Source organism: Poecilia formosa, unplaced genomic scaffold (assembly GCF_000485575.1).
Source record: "Poecilia formosa unplaced genomic scaffold, Poecilia_formosa-5.1.2 Scaffold141, whole genome shotgun sequence".
NCBI lineage: Eukaryota > Metazoa > Chordata > Actinopteri > Cyprinodontiformes > Poeciliidae > Poecilia > Poecilia formosa.
The window spans coordinates 1,367,599-1,385,854 of NW_006800080.1; the positions used below are offsets into that span (position 1 = coordinate 1,367,599).

The following is an 18,256-nucleotide window of genomic DNA, read 5'->3' on the forward strand; positions in this document are numbered from 1 at the left end:
AATAAAATATATTTTATTTGATATATAACTGCAATGACATATGAGTGTTTCTCTTTCTTTCTTTTTTCTCAGAGCTATTCTGGACAGCCCCTGAGTTCCTGAGAGACCATACAAATTTCCGTAAAGGAACTTATAAAGGAGATATTTATAGTTTTTCTATAATTCTTCAGGAGGTGGTAGTGAGAGGGCCACCGTACTGCATGCTGGATTTACCCCCTGAAGGTTTGTCCAAAGAGCATCGGTCTGCTCCATTACTCAAATACATATTTTGTATCACATGTAACTGTTATGCGCATCAGTTTGGTTGTGTTGTTGTTCTATGCATCTTAACTGAATACAAGAATTTGAAAAGAATAATTTAAACTGTTTGCACAACAAATTTTATCTTCACATTAGTTCCTCCCAACTATTTAACAATTTATTTTTTTTTAACAAAATGCTTGTCTTTTGAGAAGAAAGCTGGAAATATGCAAAAAGCTGCCTAACTGTACATGAAGCAAGATCTCAAACTTAAGCACAACAGTTTTTGACCTTTTGACTTTTGAGAGTTGGGTGTTAGATATAATTTACCAACTAGAACCGAAGCTTTAGCATCATACCATTTGTAATTTCCCTTAAAATATGATTGTAAATAATCAGTTTTTAGCAAATATTAGTTGCAAAACTACACCAAAAATGAATATGGAACTGTCCCCTGCAAAATTACTGGTACCGTGTTCTAGACCTTGGATAAATATATGTTTTTTATTCCAGATATATTTTCACACTGATAAATTTAGAATCATTGCACACATTATGTTTAAATTTATGAACTCATCTGTATGCATGAATGCCTACCCATTCAATATGAAATACATGAAGAATGTTAATTAAATGTTTTGCTTTTTAAAAATGAATCGGTGTTTGTGAACTTTTGCTTAGTAATCTCACATAGGACCTCATTTATATAAGCTTTTTAAGAAGGGGAAACAGAAGACAGCATGCCATTCAAAACAGGGAGATATGTGCTGATCTATAGATGACAGGAAAACCACTACAAGTAAATAGCCCCCCCTTAATTTGCTTATATTTACAGTCAGAGCTTAAACTTAAAACGTTTAAGGTAAAAGATTGAAACCTGTTGAATAGAATTCAGTTGGTGTTTTTAGTAGAACTTACCTAAATTAAAACATTTGCATTTTGTTGCATCATATTTTCCACTGTTTTCTAATTGATTTGAATGGCTGTCAAGTTGCAGCACTCTGATTTAGTAAAATATTGCCTCTGTTCAAAATACAACAAATGTGTCCCGTTTACTTTTTTTTTTTTTTTTGTGCCCAGAAATCATCCGTAAAGTAAAAAAACCTCCACCAATGTGCCGTCCCACAGTCGCACCGGATCAGGCTCCACTTGAATGTATTCAGCTAATGAAGCAGTGCTGGAGCGAACAGCCTGACCGCAGACCAACTTTTGACGAGATCTTTGACAGGGTGAATTTTTGCATACCATCCTTTGCTCCAGTTATCTAATCTCTCAACATCATCAAACCCATTAAATACATTTCATTTTCTATGTGAAACAGTTCAAGATCATTAACAAAGGCAAGAAGACCAATATCATTGACTCCATGCTGAGAATGCTGGAGCAGTACAGCTCTAATCTGGAGGATCTCATCAGAGAGAGAACAGAGGAGCTGGAGGTGGAAAAGCAGAGAACGGAGAAGCTGCTTTCTGAGATGCTCCCACCGTGAGTTAGCGAAGCGACACACTCGCACACTGTAAGTGTTTGCTACACTTCCTTTAAATGTGTCCCTATGTCTTCTGTCCAGTTCTGTTGCTGAGGCTCTTAAAACGGGCGCCTCAGTGGAGCCAGAGTACTTTGACCAGGTGACAATCTACTTCAGTGACATTGTGGGTTTCACCACCATCTCCTCGCTCAGTGACCCCATCGAAGTGGTTGACCTTCTGAATGACCTCTACACACTGTTTGATGCTGTGCTCAGCAACCATGATGTTTACAAGGTCAGAGAATTATGTTGAGTTTGTTCGCATCGCTTGCATGAAGTTCACATGGAATGACACTAGCTAATCTGTGAATTTGATCAGGTGGAGACCATTGGGGACGCCTACATGGTAGCATCGGGTCTGCCTAAGAGGAATGGCAACAAGCATGCCGCAGAGATCGCCAACATGTCTCTGAACATCCTCAGCTCAGTGGGCTCATTCCACATGCGACACATGCCAGACGTGCCCGTCAGGATACGAATAGGAATTCACTCAGGTGGGCTTAAAGAAAGCAGCGCTGACTAATGACCCTGAAAACATTACATAATATGTATTTTCCTTTGGGAAACTGAAGTTTGAGTCCTACAAAATTCACATTAAAAAACAATCGCATTTCTGAACAGGATTTGTATACAGGCATTAGCTTAATCGAAGAGATTAAGAATACTTATCAAAAATGAGTGTTTCATAATTTCAGCATGACTTGTGTGTTTATTCTTTTGCTGAATTCGTCATAACACTGGAAGATGTTTGGTTTTGACTTGATTAAGAAGTACTCAAGTTTGAACCAGTTTTTGTTGTCTAATAACAGTGCCATCAGACATTTCAATGAAATCATCATGTGCACTAATTTCATGTTAATTTTGGACTTTTAGTGATTGATTTTAAAAGATTTTTGTACATGTTGGAATGATTATCCAACAAGTTTAAAAATAAATGTAGAAGCTTGAACTAGTGGCTTTCCTCTACTCCACACAGTGCTGGACTGCATTTACTGTATGGTGGAGTGCATACACTTTCTGTATGGCTTTGGGAAGCTTGATATTAACCTGCTTTATCCATTCCAAAACATTCTTTATGGAACATCCAACAAAACAAAACAAAACAACAACAAAACAAATGCAAGGCATACTTAAAACCAGGAGTATCCAGGTTCCAAGCATCTTGCTGTTGATTTGAAATAAAGTTGAAGATATTCAAAGTCCAGACTTCAATAGATTGAAATGTGGTGGCAGGACTTTGAAGCAGCAGCTCATGCATGAAAAGTCTCCAGTTTATTTGAATTAAAATAGCGATGCGAAGAATAATGGACCAAATTTCTTTCAGAGCGATTTAAAACACTCATTGTCAGTTATCCCAAGACCTTAAAGACAATGGTTAGCTCAATCACTGTTTCAAACAGGCTCAAGGGTTTATTTTAACTGTACTGTACAGGAGTTATTGAAGTGTTTTTTTTCTACATCCTTCCTTCTCTCTGCTGGTTTACTTTGTCCATTTGTTCTTTTTCCTCAAGGGCCCTGTGTTGCTGGGGTTGTAGGACTGACCATGCCTCGCTACTGCCTTTTTGGAGACACCGTCAACACTGCCTCTCGTATGGAATCCACCGGGCTGCGTCAGTATCCCGTACACATTTACTCAACATTGTGCTGCTCTGTCGTATGTCCCATTTACCTCAGTCTTTTAATGTCTTCTTCCCCTCTCAGCTTATAGAATCCATGTAAATTGTAGCACTGTGAACATCCTGCGTTCTCTTAATGAGGGATATAAAATAGAAGTTAGAGGCAAGACAGAGCTGAAGGTAACAAACGTGGAAAATGTCACAGAATAATTATTTCTACTGCTTTTACAATGGACCTGATCAGATAACTGTTTGCTCCTTACTTGCAGGGTAAAGGTATAGAGGAGACATACTGGCTTGTCGGGAAAACCAACTTTGCAAAACCTTTGCCAAAACCACCAGAAATAAGACCAGGGTAAGAGTTCTTATCTTACAGCACTGTTTTACGTTGCTTTATCAAAATGAGAAACATATAATATGAACAACAACGCCAGCAACATTTCACTGTAAACTCACTCACTTTGTCATGTTACAACCCGAAACTGCAAAACCTTTTATTGGGATGTTGTGTGTTGCACTGAAATAAAGAGAAACAAAGATAGTGAACTGGAAAGAAAATGATAACTAGTTTTAGTTTTTTTAAAAATGTATTTTTGACAAATGTTGGAAAAAAAATGGGGTACATTTGTATGCAGCTCTGCAGAATCAATACTTTGTAGAACCAGTTTTTGCTACAATTACAGTTGCCTTTTGCAGTATGTTTCCCTCTGCTTTACACATAGGTAGTAAAATATTTACCCTTTCTTCTTTGCAGATTAGTAGGAGAACATCAATTCTCCAACTAATCGAAGACTAGTCAAAAATTCTCAATTGGGTTACGGTCCAAGCTTTGACTGGCCCATTCAAACATATAAATGCACTTTTATCGGAATAATTCCATTGTTGACGTGGTTATATTTTCGGGTTAATTTCCCTGCTTACCCCAAAAGATGGATCTTCACCTCAATCTCAAGTATTTTGCAAGATTCCTTCATGATTTTTCTGCTGAACAAAATCATCCCCCCCAATGCTCTAACATAGGAATGATGTTGGTGGCGATGTGCAGTAATAGTTTTGAACAATAAGTAATGTTTAAATTATAGCCCAAAAATGTAATTGTCTGCCATGTAGCTTATGGCATAAATGTAAACAAGATTTTTTACAGCTTCCTTCAAATGTGCTTTTTTTTTTCTTGTCACTCTTCTTTAAAACCCAGATTTGTGAGGTTATGACTTAAAAAGAAGTTATCCTGTCTCTAGATTCTTCCACCTGAGCTTTGGATCTCTGGATTGACTTTTTTTTTTTTTTTTTTTCAATTAATGGCCCCATTGACATTGGATGAATGCATTATTTTACTTCTAAATTATGATTGCATTGCATAATATCAAATGGCCTGAAGAAGCTGCTTATGGTTGTAATATGACATGTTGTGAACAAAACATTTAGGGGTATTGGTGAGTTTACAAGGCACTGTATTTTCATAACTGTCTCCAATAAACCTTGGACTGGTCCAAACTGCTGTTGTCAACAGGGAAGACAATCATGGGCTGAAACCTGAGGAAATAGCTGCGTACAGGAGAAAGAAAGCCGAGAAAAAGGCTTGACGGTCTCAGGTCAAATGCAGGAGGTATAGATCAGCATGCTGCCTGGTGTTGTGCTGTGGTTGTTTTACTGTTGCTTTAATATGATTGCATCCTGAGTCTCCACACCCACAACTTCCTGTTATTGATTTCCAAATCTTGTTGATTGATAATCTCATTAATCTCTTGATCTGATCGCCTTCCTCCTCTTCTCCTTGAGTGGATTGGGGGAAGGGCTTGTTTACTGCATTCATTCTCTTTTGTGTTGGCTGACAGATTTCCCCTTCATTTCTTTCATTTGTTGTTTGTAATAGTACTTTATATGTGTCTTATTTTCCCACCAATCTGTTTCCTAAAATAAGTTGCATTGTACAACAGAGGCTTCAACTCTACATTTTCTGTTAAACTAGGGACAACTGGCAAGAGATGGTGACAGAAGAGATCAAGACTCATTTCCGCAAGGCCAATAGGCAAGTGGACAAAAAATATCTGAATCAGTGAGAGGAAGAGGAGCAAATAAATCAAAGGACCTACAGAGGAGCACAGGACCGAGGCATCCAGATGAAGAAAGAGAAGAAAAGCCGGGAGGAGCAAGCGCAGGGCTGAAAGCAGCACCCAGCCTCTCAATGTGGCTTAATGCAGACTTGTTTAAGAGGATTGCTCATCGACTGGCTAATCTCCCTTCAGCCAGCACAGCAGAACATGACGGTGCTAATGTAATGAGAATGGTCACATCACCTGGCTGCCTACCTGCTGCCAACAAGTACTCGCTCTTTAATGAAGGTTGAACTCGTTCAATCCTCTCTGAAATCACTGGCCACTGCGTGGTCCACTACGTCAGGGCAACCGAAGGTTCATCCATCCAAAGACTGAACGCCCCAAACGCCTATTTCAAACTGAAATGTTTCAGTGAAAGCTGTTTTTAGTCAAGGTACAGAGTTGAGCCTGTTATGTAGCGGTTTATATTATTATTATTATTATTATTATTATTATTATTATTATTATTATTATTATGTGTTGTTAGCCATCCAAAGCTGGAAGGCGACGGCTGCTATTGTGTAAAATCAACTATTTAAAAAAAAATAAAAAAAAAATCCTCCTTGCTAATTTTATTTGTTTGCAGTGGAGTGGACCAAGATTGAATTTGCACCCTCCAACAAGCTTTTTACAGTAACAACACTTACTATAGATTACAGTAAAGAAATGAGGTCAGCTTTTGGAAGGCACTGACAGAAAAATGAAATAATTTTTTTTTTTTTCATAAAATAGTGTTTACTTTGAAATCTTGAGGTCCCTTAAGAAGACAAATGCTTTGCAAAGCTCAGCAATGATCTCCCAGAGAAAGCTGGTATTGCAAGGCTTGATGTCTGCACTTTAACTTTCAGAAAATTACCTAATTGTTTAAGTGTTATGTGATTCTGTAATGACAAGGAAGTAACTTTTTAGTTTTTGTTTTCTTTTCTTAAAGTCTTGATAGATATTATCAGTGGTCCTAAGGAGTTTATTCTCAGATAAATTTCCCAAAATTACTTTGCTCAGTTAATTTATTTTAATTTTAATTTTTTTAAAACCAAATCAGTAACACTGATTGGTGAGTTGCTTCTCCTCAGAATAGTGGCCTGAGCAAGAGCAATTGTGCCACTGAAGCAAGGTTAGAAAAAACCTCCTCATTCTTCTCAAGGAGCAAATGTGAAAAATTTGCTGAAGTTAATAATCGTTCTTGGGAAATTCTGCCTGTAGTTGCAGTGAATTTGTTGCTTCTGTATAAAATCACTTTTATGCTTTTATTAAGAGTAACACTCCTGTTCAATTAGCATCAGTCGTGCATTTGGAAAATGACTAATTTAAAGTGTTTTGAAACAATGGTTTGGATTTAAAGTTTCAATAAGTTTCTCCTTTATGTCAGGAAAACATACAAATACAATTCAATGTAATGTGTCATGTTTCCATAAGAGATTAGATGGATGTTATCAATGTCTTTTGTTGATAAAATAAAATCATTTTAAAGTAAAAACAAAAATCAGTGATGAAAAAAGTAATTTGGACAAAAGAAGAGCATTCTTAAATATGTTGATTTGCCTAAGCCCTAACCTTGCAGCAGATGTCATCATAAAGAAATTCAACAATACCTTTAAAAGGATTTTTTTTTTTCAAACTCCAACAATCCTTGTAGGCTGATGAGCTTAATGTGCTTTATTTAAAAAAAAAAGATGACAGCAAAGTCTGTGATAAATGTGTATAGTGTGTAATTATCTGAATGTTGTATGTCTGATCTCTGCAATACGAAGAAAAATCTACATGTAAATAATTACCATACAAATAAACCATTGATTTGTATCACTTTGTCCACATAAATGAATAGTCTTTACCATTTATCACCACAAGGAGGTGCTGTTGCATTTATAGTTGTAAGTTTGCTAATGCTTCTTCATCATGGTAAAGCTCAAGCGCCGATTTGTTTTAAAGGAGTAAACTTTTCTCTGACGAAGTGTTACTGTGATGTAGAAGTAAGACTTGGGTTATATCTTTATCTGCGGGGTTATTACACTCGTCCCACTGCCACAATCCCGTTTTTTTTTCTTTGTTTGAACTCCCTGTGAGAAATGTACCCAATCACCATGAGAGTCCTGCACTCCACTCTATTATTTGCAGTGCATGCATGTCTCTCCTCTATCAGGGACTTTCCCACAGAGTTCCCACTGAGGGTGCTGTTGAAGGTAGGAGTGGTTAGAAAGAAGTCTATGTATCTATGGTAGATTAGCGGTGCAAGAAGAGAGAGCCATCATTGTTAAATCTCTGCATTCCAGACTAGAGAGGAATGTTTGACCTCTAGCCAACTGGAAAGATTGTTATCTCACATTTGGAGCATGAATGCACACCGTGACTACACTTCAAAAAAAAAAAAAAGAAATGGTGCTCAATGAATTCAAAAAGCAGAACAGACACGCCAAATCTTTTTTGCTTTTGTTTTATTGAAAAAAAAAAGAAAAAAAAAAACATTAATACATGGTCACACTATTCCAACAGCTTCTTGTGGAAATATCTACAATGACACGATGACTGGGTATTGCTGGAAAATGATAATGAATTCAGCACCACATACTGCCACCTTTCAGTGCAAGGTGGTGGCAAAATAAAGAAATAAATGAGAGCTGCAAATTGAAACTTGTGCAAAGATCTTTTTTTTTTTCTTTAAACATTAAAGATAATGCAAGAAAAAGCACAGGGAACGTGGTAATACCATCAGTGGCCAAACAGGTTTGGAAATTAAAAAATAAAAATTGTCATACTTAATATAAGTATGTCCCCATTTGAGCCAACTGATGCTGATTATTGTGTGTTTTGACTTCCGAAGCTCAAAGTGTCAAAAACTAGTGTACTTAGAAATCCAGCCCACAGATTGTGTATTGGAATGTGCTCCTGAGGTAACAATCACGCCAATAAAAACACATCCACACACTCATGAATACAGTTTCCTGACAGAAATTCACAAGTATTAAATCTACCCAGCATGGTTCACAACTTTATCATTATAGCTCATCACGCATTTTATCCCCTTTGGGTCTAACCACTCTGCCGATGTACAGGATGGAGTTGGTCTTGTTGTCTTTCACCAGGAAGATGAAGGGGTGGTCTACGTAGAAGAGCTTAGGGTTCCTCAGCTTTTCTGTGCCGAAGATGCTTGTGTCGTAAGGGTTTCCATCCACGTCCAGCTCCAGGGCAGAAGCATGGAAGACGTTAGAGAGGTAGAGGTCCTTCTTCCCTGAGATGTTCGAGAGGTCTGCTTTGGATTTGTCCACCGCTTCAGTGAGGCCCAACTCAGCTAAATATTTCTACAGGAAGAAAAGACAACTGCTTAAGACTCTATTGACCGCTTATTATAAAATTCTCTGATGCAAATACTGACTGAAACATGTACCTGAAGGTTGTGACTGACTTCCAGTGAGATCTTGGGGAGGGAAATTGCCACGGCCCTGTTTTCCATCTTGCTCACCCAAGTGTCTACCTGCTTCTTTGTCAGCAGTTTCTCCAGGCGTTCCAGGGGCTCCAGGTGGTACGGCATGATGAGGATCATGGAGGCCTGCTTTTTGCCCAGAGGCATGTTCAGGATGTAGAGATTGTTCTCTTTGTCCTCATAGAAGTCATAGAGACCTGGAAGGAGACATCAGAAGTCTTATCAGATGTGAGGATACAGCTGGGAAGACGCAACAAGATCACAAGCAGAGATGGCAATGCTCACCTGTGCGATGCATCATGGAAACTCCAACAGTGAAGGAGCGGGTAACCAGGAACCCGCGGTTGTCAACCATCTTTTCATGGAATCTCTCATCCCAGTGAGCTGTGGGTTAAAAAGAAAATCAGTTTCACACCTGGGAAGGGTTTAGATGGGATGTGCTGCCACGCCCTAACACTGTGTGCGCTTACGCTTGAAAAACATGGCGTTGACAATCATGGCTCCGTCTGGGTTCTGCACATCCTTGGTGATCTCTGGCAGCTTGCCGTCTGTTGACTTGGCTGCCCACTCATTGATGGAGTTCACTGCGCTCCGCTTGTCCCTGAAGTTGATCTTTGAGTGGTCGTAGTTGTAATGCTTCTTGCTGGTCTTCACAAAGTCATCGGCGAAGGAGACAGAGCTGGGGCCGTAGAGGCGGTTGTTGATCTTCCAGGTGGAGTTTCGGGTCTTTTGGTCACTCACCTGGTAAAACGCGAAATGTGAACGCTTAGTGCAAATGTTTAGAGGCTCTGACCTCAAACACAACCTTATTTTGACTACGAGAAGTTAAAATTTGCTCTTCTGTGCACTGTTTACCTCAGAGAGGAGCTCCGACAGGCCTGCATGCAGGTGCTCGTCCTTGAGTTTGTCAGCACTGAGGACAGTTTTCACCTGGGAGGCAGTGGAGGCCTTACCACCGAGAGCAACCAGCCCCAGAGAGGATGCCACAACAACAGGAGAAACAACAATGTTCTCTGTATTTTTATCCTGGGCCATCTTGTGGTACAAACTGGATTAAAAGAACAGAAAAACACATTAATTGCATTTTCTAAGAAAATGGCACTTAGGCTTCAAAATGCTGGAAATGATTTAAGCAGCAATTTTGCTAATTTGTTTTGCGGCCTCATTTTGAATCATAACTAACCTGAAAGCCAAGTTGGCACTGTTGTCAGCCAGCGTGTTAGCATGGCTGCTCAGCTTCTTGTCTTCTGCAGAGGCCACGAAGGCCAGCAAACAGAGAGCAACAGCTCTGGTCATCCACATCCTGTTTCACTTCGAGTGTGACAAACTGCAAGCAACAAAAGAAACAAGAAGAAAGAGGGTTAAAGGTAACCAAGTGTAAGATAGAAAAAAACATTTGATATCACGCTAAATTTCACAATTTCACCAATTTTTTGGACTCTTCAGAGCATTAAAGTCAGATTGAACTGGACCTTTGGTTCATAAGGTAGCTCTGCTTACAGTTCCAACAAGAGAAAAACCTGATCTAAGTTAGTCTATCTGCTAAAACTGTAAAATGTCCCTGGAGTCGACACAAAAAATCAAAAGTCGATGTGTTGGAAGGCTTGTGGAACCTACCTGATCTAACAAGACCCGAATACTAGTCCAGCAGTTTTACTGTCAAATTTTGTATTCCAATAGCAAGAATATCACAAAAACTGTTGAGCAGGAAGCAATTAAGCTTCAGTGAAAAACTTGTACTTTGGAGCGAGGGAGGAAACTGTGGCAGCAGGGCTGGTTCAGCCCACAGAGAAGCTTTGGAAAGCTTCCAGAAGCAGGCATGATCGTTGCCACGTCAGCAGCAATGAGGGGTACAGCTGAGAGCGACGGCCCCTTAGAGTCATGTTTCTCTTTGACCGAAGGCTGAAATATGATGCCTCACACTTTTCTGGATGAGCTGCAATTAATGCAAGCTGCTGCAAATCTATGCAGTCAGTTAAATACCCATAAATTACTTTTTCAGTCCCCAAAGTCTGTGACTCAGAGCTTCCTTCTCTGCCTTCCTCATTCCATCACTCAGATAAATAGCCTGAAGGTTTGAATAACCAGCTGCACCAGCATCCTGTTTCTTTTTCCAGAGAGATGTTTTCTGCATCTCTATGGTCTCACATTTATGGCACAACATGAATTAACTTCACTTATGGATACCTTGAGATGTTTTCATGTCTGCGATTTTCATTCTGAAAGACAAAAGGTTGAGGACGTAATCTCCACAGAGTAAAAAGTGGGACTTTTTCAGGCTCTTAGACAAACACTGTGTTGATATGCATGCTTCGTTTTCACTCCATTTAATTTATCTGAGGCTTGATTCTGTTTTTAAGCAGAAATACTCATTTTCTAAACTCCATCTCATCGAAACACTTTCATGTGCATAATCTGGTTAAATATGAAAAGAGTGCATCATTATTTTGGGACAGATTGCATAAAAATATTAGGTTTTAAAGAGAGTAAACAGTTGAAAAGTAAGACAAACCCACTGCTGTAAGGTTAACCCATGAAGACAAAGGAGTCGATTCACTGTCCATATTCCTTCCCTGGAAACAAATATGTTTATATCTTTTTATTCTCACCTGGCACAGATTCGCAGAGTCTCTCCGATCGGGTGCGTCCGGTGGGTAGCATGAAGGCACGACTCTCCCCGGCTCTATATATCCTTAGAGAGAATTTTCTGGAAGATGGGAATGGGATATTCAAATAAGGATGTCTATGTTTGCTCAGGAAGTTGGGAATGGGACGTCCCCCCACTGAAATCACAGGGTGGACCCAGAGAGCTGGAAGGGCTGAAGTTAACTCCCCTGCACTGATCTGGGATCAGCTTTAAAAAAAATTTCAAAAGATATCTGTAGACACAAACAGGAAGAAAAATCTGATTTGTGTTCAGCAATAGCTGCTGATCTGTGTCAGTCCTAATGTAGTGTGCTGATTCAATATTTCACCCTGATTTCATCACTGGGTGAAATTGTGCAAATAAAAGAAAGATTTGATTATCTTCTCCTAAAACAATAAAGCCTATTTTATACACGTATACATGTGTGATACGAATTCAAGCGAACCGAGTATCATTCCTGAACAACGCCTCTTTATAGACATACATAGGACATTTCTGAGTTGGCACATTGTTTTCAAGATCAGCGGGGGGAAAAAAGTTGGAATTTTGTTGCGTTTTTTCTATTTATTTCTCTCTGGTTTCAAATGGAAATCTCTAGAACTTCAAGAGTTTCATTCAGTTGCATATACCCCTCTGGGAAGCTGCAAAGGCCTCTAGTCCTGCCCCCACCCCCACACTGCCACGTCTCTCCATCCCGGCTGCTAGCTGCAGGATGGGGGAGCAAATGGAGCAGCAGGCTGACGTGTCCTAAACCTGAACCCCCATTTCTTATTTTATGCAACAAGATTTTAATGCAAAATATGTTTTCATCTTCTAACTTGATGTATTATCTCAGTATTTATATCTACCAAAAGTTTGACAAAGGATCTTTTCACAGTGTTTCATTCAAATAAAAGAAGGCTTAAAATATCAATCTAATGCACAAAGAAACGTCACCAATTTGCCAGTCCTCTGGATAGTCTTCTTTTTTTATTTTTTTTACAGTTTTTGCAAATGGTCTTGACATGCCAGTTGATGTCAGTGTTTTTCTCTCTCTCTCTCTCTCTCTCTCTCTCTCTTTCTCTCATACTGATGTGTCTGCGGAGGTTTCCAGAAGATTCTGCAAAAGTTAGGGGACGAAAATCGTCCCAGAGACAAGCTAAAAAAATAAAAAATAAAAAATAAATAAAAACAGCCAGCATTGATTTTTTTTTTTCACAAGATGCTGACACCAACAAAAGATCTTGCAGTCCTTGGCATGGCTAGGCTATTTAACAAATGAGCCCCACTTAAATTAATCACCTCCCTTAATATAAACAGATACAGCACCCCCACCTCTGTGGGGAATGTGGCTGAAAAAGGGTCACAGTTTACACCAAAATTCCTCAGCTTTCAGAGTGAAGGAAACACCTGGGTCAACAACAAATTCAACTTCTTAGTGGACTGCATTTTTTTTTTTTTTTTGGGTGGTGTGGAGTGTGTTGTGAGAAACAAACACACATAGCAAGAAAAGAAAATGTACATGTTATAGTTGAAATGTATTAACACTAGAAAAATATGACTTAAAAGGAAGACTTGAACTCAGAAGTTAAAGTCTTTGAGACGTTTAGGTTTTAAGGAAAATCGTTCTGTATTAGTAGAATTTTCCAAAAGAAATGTTTGGAAATGTTTTAGCAAAACATCCTTATGGTGGAGGTCATTCTCTGGGTCACCATAGCCGCTGTCATGTGAATGAATGATTCACATATATGTGTCTGTGGGAGGGTAACAATGTTTCTAGATGTACTGTGATCCATAAATTTCAAAACTCTGATATGCATAGTTTATATTATGTATGTATCATTTCTCTTTGCAAATGGGTACTTTTTTTTCAGAGGCAGAAGTTTATTGATGGTTGGAAAAATCAGGCACGTGTCCTGCACGTTTTTCAGGAGTAGGGAGGAGCTACTTCTTACATAACTCCAAGGAAGAAATGCTGTTTGAGGAGAGAGGAGCTCATGCAACATCTGGGCGTCATTGCTCTATCCTCATTGCAAGGATCAGGAGTTTTCCTTCTAAACGCTGGTTTTGATGTGGCACTGAGAAACACAGACATATTTAGGAACATAAATGTATTTCTAAAACTTCACAAGGTAATGTGAGGGAAGCTGTGAGGTTTTAATTCAGGCCTCCTTTAAGCTTGTTCATTGTGTTTGAACTTCCTGTGGAGGACAAGAAGGATGTGGTGGTTAAAAACAATCAGGAGTTACAGAAAGGCTTCGTAGACTCTTTCCTTCCTTCTTCTCTTTTCCATGTGTTAGTCTATGACTTCCTGTGTACGAGCCATATTCAGTACACTTATTTCACCAAAACCTCAATCCAGAGCTCTCTTAGAGAAGTGATGAAAGTTGTATGATTTTTTTTTACATGCTTAAAGAAATTATGATGGTATATCTGCTAAGATGTTGAGTCTGCATTAAGCTAATGCAAAACATTGTGTCTAGGAAGAGGAGCGTAGCCGGCCAAACAGGCACCGTGAATCAACAGGACAGAGGCATTTCAGCTCAGCAGGGTGACGAATCTTCTGAAGTGGCATGTCTGGACAAACTTCATGAATGAGCAGCTTCATGAGTCTATATTCTGCTTGTGTTTGAGAAACCACTTTATACACAGCTACAATAGGGAACCTCGGTGAGTATTTAAAAAGTGCAGAACATCTTAAAATTAGGAGCAAGTGCACCACGCAACCCATGGTTTACATTTACTACTCATTCTAAACTCTGTAACTGTGACTAATTAATTATAAATTTTATTTTTAAGTCTGCAACCATTTGAAGTGTTGGAATTGATAAAAATGACCGCAATACAAGTGGTTTTTAATCCAGATTTTAGTCAGCATGCACTTGACACAAAACATAGTGAGTGTGTGAGTTTTAAGTAACTAGAAGTGAATTTTAGATTCCTACCAGGCAATGATGAACTCTGCCCAGTGCTTTTGCTTAAATATTTACAACTAGAACATGTTCTGTGTAGCACAGTAACAACCTTCTGACTTCAGAGCGTCAATTATTTCCTGGACCAGTTCACAGTGTAACATTCAGCTCTGTGAAATTGAAGTCAGTTAGTAAGAAGTAAGAACTTTATAGTGTTTACATACATGATGCCACTGTGAGGAGAATCATGTCAAATTTTAGTTGAACATGTGATGCTAAAGCGTGTTTTTAATTTAGCTTGAGTTGTTCTTATGCTTTAGAGCTCCACTTCCAACAACATGAGTCAAACTAGCAGCAGTTTACAGGCTTGTGCAGGAGGGTAATTTTGGTTTATCCACAAGAACACATCATGTAAGTCTTGTCATGATGTGACAGTTCACTTCTGTTAGAAATGAACTTATTTTTCCAAAACATGGCCGTTTAAGACATAACTTTACAACCTAGAAATTGATTGGCACTTTAGATGTGTAAAATAAATCTCTTTCACACGAGGTCGCAAGTAAAACTCTAGTCTTTTTTTGTCACAGTTCTAGTTGTTTGAAACTTTTCAAATATTGCTCTGGGAGTATATATTGCAAGCTTTGGGGGGATTTTGTATTATCTTGCAGCCATGTCCTCATTTATGAACTTGCATTGTTTAAAACTAAGGATATAGTTGCTGCTATCATACAAACACCTCAATATTTGAGACACTACTGTATCATATTAAAACTTTTATCTGTATTTTTTTTACAATGTGATACACAACACTGCTGAGAAAACTGCCAGTTTTTTGTGTATAGTAACCAACAGTCAATAAAATATATAGTAAACAGACTGTGTCAAAAAGAAATATTACAACAATCAACCTTTGGGAAAAGGTGAGTGGACACTGTGATATTTTTATTCAGTGGCTTTAAACAATGCAGAACAAGGTTTCAAAACATGAACAAACTGTTGATGGTTAGTCTCTTTGTGACTGACACATTTTCAGTTTGTTTGAGTGTATTCCTAAAGACTGGCAAAAACTATTGAAAACTGTGAGGCAGTACAACCCCGCCCCCTGGTGGGAGAGATTTGAAAGTATCTTCACCAAGGCAAGTAATCATAGACATATGCTGCGTTACATCGACAAAATCCATTTGTATCTCCTAACAAAGTGTGAAAAACCTCATCATTTATGAATAAGCCTTTAATTTGTGCATCAGATCAAGGTGAATTATTTAAACTTGTGCCAAATTGCTATTGGAAGAAAAAAAAAAAAACTGGCTTGAGTTGAAAATTAACAACCACTAGGTGACACAAAAAGCCTTCGTATGAATCCCACCCCCTTACATGCATGGAGGGTTTTTGCACCCTGGGAATAAAATAATGTCTATTTTTTCACTATACAGTAAAATGTAAATTAAGTGAAATATATTGTTATCAAAATTATTTTTACATGGTTAAATTTGGGTTTTTCAGGTATTGATAAAATTCTCAGCATAACTTCCAACAGCCATAATGGACATTTTACCAATTAAGCCAAGTATGAAGCCACATCCATAAGAGTCTGATTCGACTGATTAGACTTTCAGGGAATCTTAGTCCTTTGCAAAATCTAAAAGCAGCGTTAGATTACAAAACAAAATCCTATAAAGGAAATCTAGACCATGGTGAAACTCAAAACCTTCAAAGCTTTTTGTTGAAGCTAAAAAAGTTAGGAAAGCAGAGCATCAGTCAGAGAATCAGCCTGAAGAACCATGGTTATTCCTTCAGAGTTAGCATGATCCAAACCTTTGGTGGGAGAATATGTTGATAGGACAACAGATAGCAGAGCGCTCTGCAAATATTGCCTGGTAAGAAGTAGCCATTGTAGAAAGAAAGCCATGGGAAGCCCTGTTTAAAGATGAGCATAAGTTATGTGGAGGAAAAAAATCTCCTGAGATGAATCCCAAATTAAACGCTTTAGGCGGCATGCAAAAAGTAATCTGTGGTGGAAAACTGCCACTCTGATCCATTCTGTATACTCAATTGGCAGAATAAACAGGAGGAGCAGAGGGGATGTGAAATGGGGGGACGAGCAGCATCACACAGAGAGGTGATTGACAGTGCTAAAACCCGCCTTCTGGATCTGATTGGTTGTTTATAGCACTGGGAGAAGGCAGAGGCGCTCAATTCTTTCCGCAGATTATTTGTCTCATACCATGCTCTCATGACATAGAGAGAGTTTCATCAAATATGTAAAAAATACATATTTTTAAAAATAGTTTCATACTGCAGCTAATAGCGTAAAGCTACTTTTCCAGAGCGTTGTGTGAATTTTCAATTTGCAAACCTCACTGACTGAAAGTTTGCCATCCAACGGTTCCAAGCAATGCCTTTAGCAGAAGAACATCTTCAAAAGGATAGCTTTACCTCATTTTAAGCCTCTGGACGTCTTTGGTGTCAAACTATGCTATTCTTTCCTATTTTTTCCCAAAGGATAAATTCCTGCATTACTATCTTCTGGCTCCTTTCTGATACCAGCAGGCACAAACTCATTGCCCAATACTGTTGTGTTATGCAGCCTAACCTACTGGGAGGACCCCTGCTGGCCATCCCACCCCTTCCTGTCTGTGAATGCTGTTTGGCATTTTAAAATGGGTGGAGTTCAAAACAAAGCTAAGCAGCTGGAGCCGCTGAGTAATGCCAGCCTGTGGGGAGAGGAGCAGGGAAGCCCGGGTCAGCCACATCAAATAGGAATATGTCACAGGAAGTCCTCCTGAGAGGAACATTTCCCCTGCTCCCCTGCATGAAAATGCACCTGTAGAGACAATGTCAAGGTGTGCGTGCGTGTGTGTGTGTGTGTGTGTGTGTATGTGTGTGTGTGTGTGTCTGAATTTATCTGACACACAATTAACATTAATTATAATATAGCAAACTGATAGGTGTTGTTTTATCATTTGACACCACGATAATTAAGACAAGGGCTTAAAATGAAATCAGGCATGCATATCTCCTGTATATTTTCCTCTTCACAGAATCAGCAGAAAGACTTAGCTTGATAAAGTCAGGCACTACAAATTCTTACATTTCAGAAGCTATAACTAGCCTTTTGGTTTCCTTGGTGATGAATGTAAAATATTACTTGCTATGCCAAGTTAAGTCCTATGAAAAGAAAATTGGAAGTCTGACAAGCTATGTATTTGAATTAAAATAAATGACTCTACACGTCAGTACTGTATATTATCTTGGTACCAATTTGGTGAAATCTGGGAGAGGGAGCAGGTTTAGTTGTCTGAGCTGATAATTGGTTATTTGCTGAGATTGTAATTGTGAACAAACCAAGCTCAAACACAAAGATAAGAGTATTCTTCTTCAACCTTTACTTAACCAGGATAAAACTGCTTGAGATCAGAAATGTATTTTACAAAAGTGGCCTGATAACAACACAATTAGTTTCAAGAACACATTATAACATAAACAACATCATTAAACTCGCAGCATCAGATTGTAACCATGTAATAATCTAACAATGAAGATTACGCTTTGCAATTTGACAAATTGAACTTGCCAATTTTTTAAAATCTTAAATTGAAAAATAAAACTATCTAAAATCTGTTTCTTTTTAAGTGCAGAAAATGTCAAATCAAATTCAATGATATTCTCATTCTCAGTGAATAAATGTAAAAGAGAAAAAATAGATCAAGGGTTTCTGTTAATATTCAAGCATGTACGAGAAGCCTCTGATGGCTTGACGGCCCTCAGCAGAGACTTCGTATGCGTATGCCTTGGGCCGACTCTGATGGTTCATCCCACTTAT

General features: G+C 38.6%; 2 protein-coding genes across 7 annotated transcripts in view; one reads left to right on the top strand and one right to left on the bottom strand.

Annotated features, from left to right (window-relative positions):
* The window catches only part of gucy2f (guanylate cyclase 2F, retinal), a 14,996-nt gene extending 7,716 nt beyond the window's left edge, over positions 1-7,280 (top strand). The window contains exons 11-20 of one of the 2 annotated variants that reach the window (XM_016676776.1): positions 73-222; positions 1,321-1,469; positions 1,562-1,725; positions 1,808-2,000; positions 2,085-2,259; positions 3,277-3,375; positions 3,467-3,561; positions 3,651-3,736; positions 4,892-4,987; positions 5,351-5,441. In XM_016676776.1, the coding sequence (XP_016532262.1) occupies positions 73-222; positions 1,321-1,469; positions 1,562-1,725; positions 1,808-2,000; positions 2,085-2,259; positions 3,277-3,375; positions 3,467-3,561; positions 3,651-3,736; positions 4,892-4,964 (1,184 nt within the window). In that variant the 3' untranslated portion in view covers positions 4,965-4,987; positions 5,351-5,441. Of the gene's footprint in view, positions 1-72; positions 223-1,320; positions 1,470-1,561; positions 1,726-1,807; positions 2,001-2,084; positions 2,260-3,276; positions 3,376-3,466; positions 3,562-3,650; positions 3,737-4,891; positions 4,988-5,350 lie in introns of both variants that reach the window. The other variant, XM_007562785.2, reaches the window with a different exon arrangement.
* Positions 7,281-7,892: 612 nt separating this feature from the next.
* Positions 7,893-11,612, bottom strand: serpinh1b (serpin peptidase inhibitor, clade H (heat shock protein 47), member 1b). 5 transcript variants are annotated; one of them, XM_007562783.2, is made up of 8 exons: positions 11,505-11,608; positions 11,083-11,114; positions 10,079-10,222; positions 9,751-9,943; positions 9,366-9,636; positions 9,181-9,279; positions 8,860-9,092; positions 7,893-8,773 (listed from the first exon to the last, which is right to left on the bottom strand). In XM_007562783.2, the coding sequence occupies exons 3-8, from the start codon at positions 10,195-10,197 to the stop codon at positions 8,471-8,473; spliced, it is 1,218 nt and encodes a 405-aa protein (XP_007562845.1). In that variant the 5' UTR covers positions 10,198-10,222; positions 11,083-11,114; positions 11,505-11,608; the 3' UTR covers positions 7,893-8,470. The 5 variants fall into 5 exon arrangements, with proteins under 5 accessions (XP_007562845.1, XP_007562843.1, XP_016532263.1 ...); XM_007562781.2 differs by lacking the exon at positions 11,083-11,114 and having other exon boundaries at positions 11,505-11,612; XM_016676777.1 differs by having other exon boundaries at positions 10,079-11,114.
* Between the last annotated feature and the right edge of the window lie 6,644 nt (positions 11,613-18,256).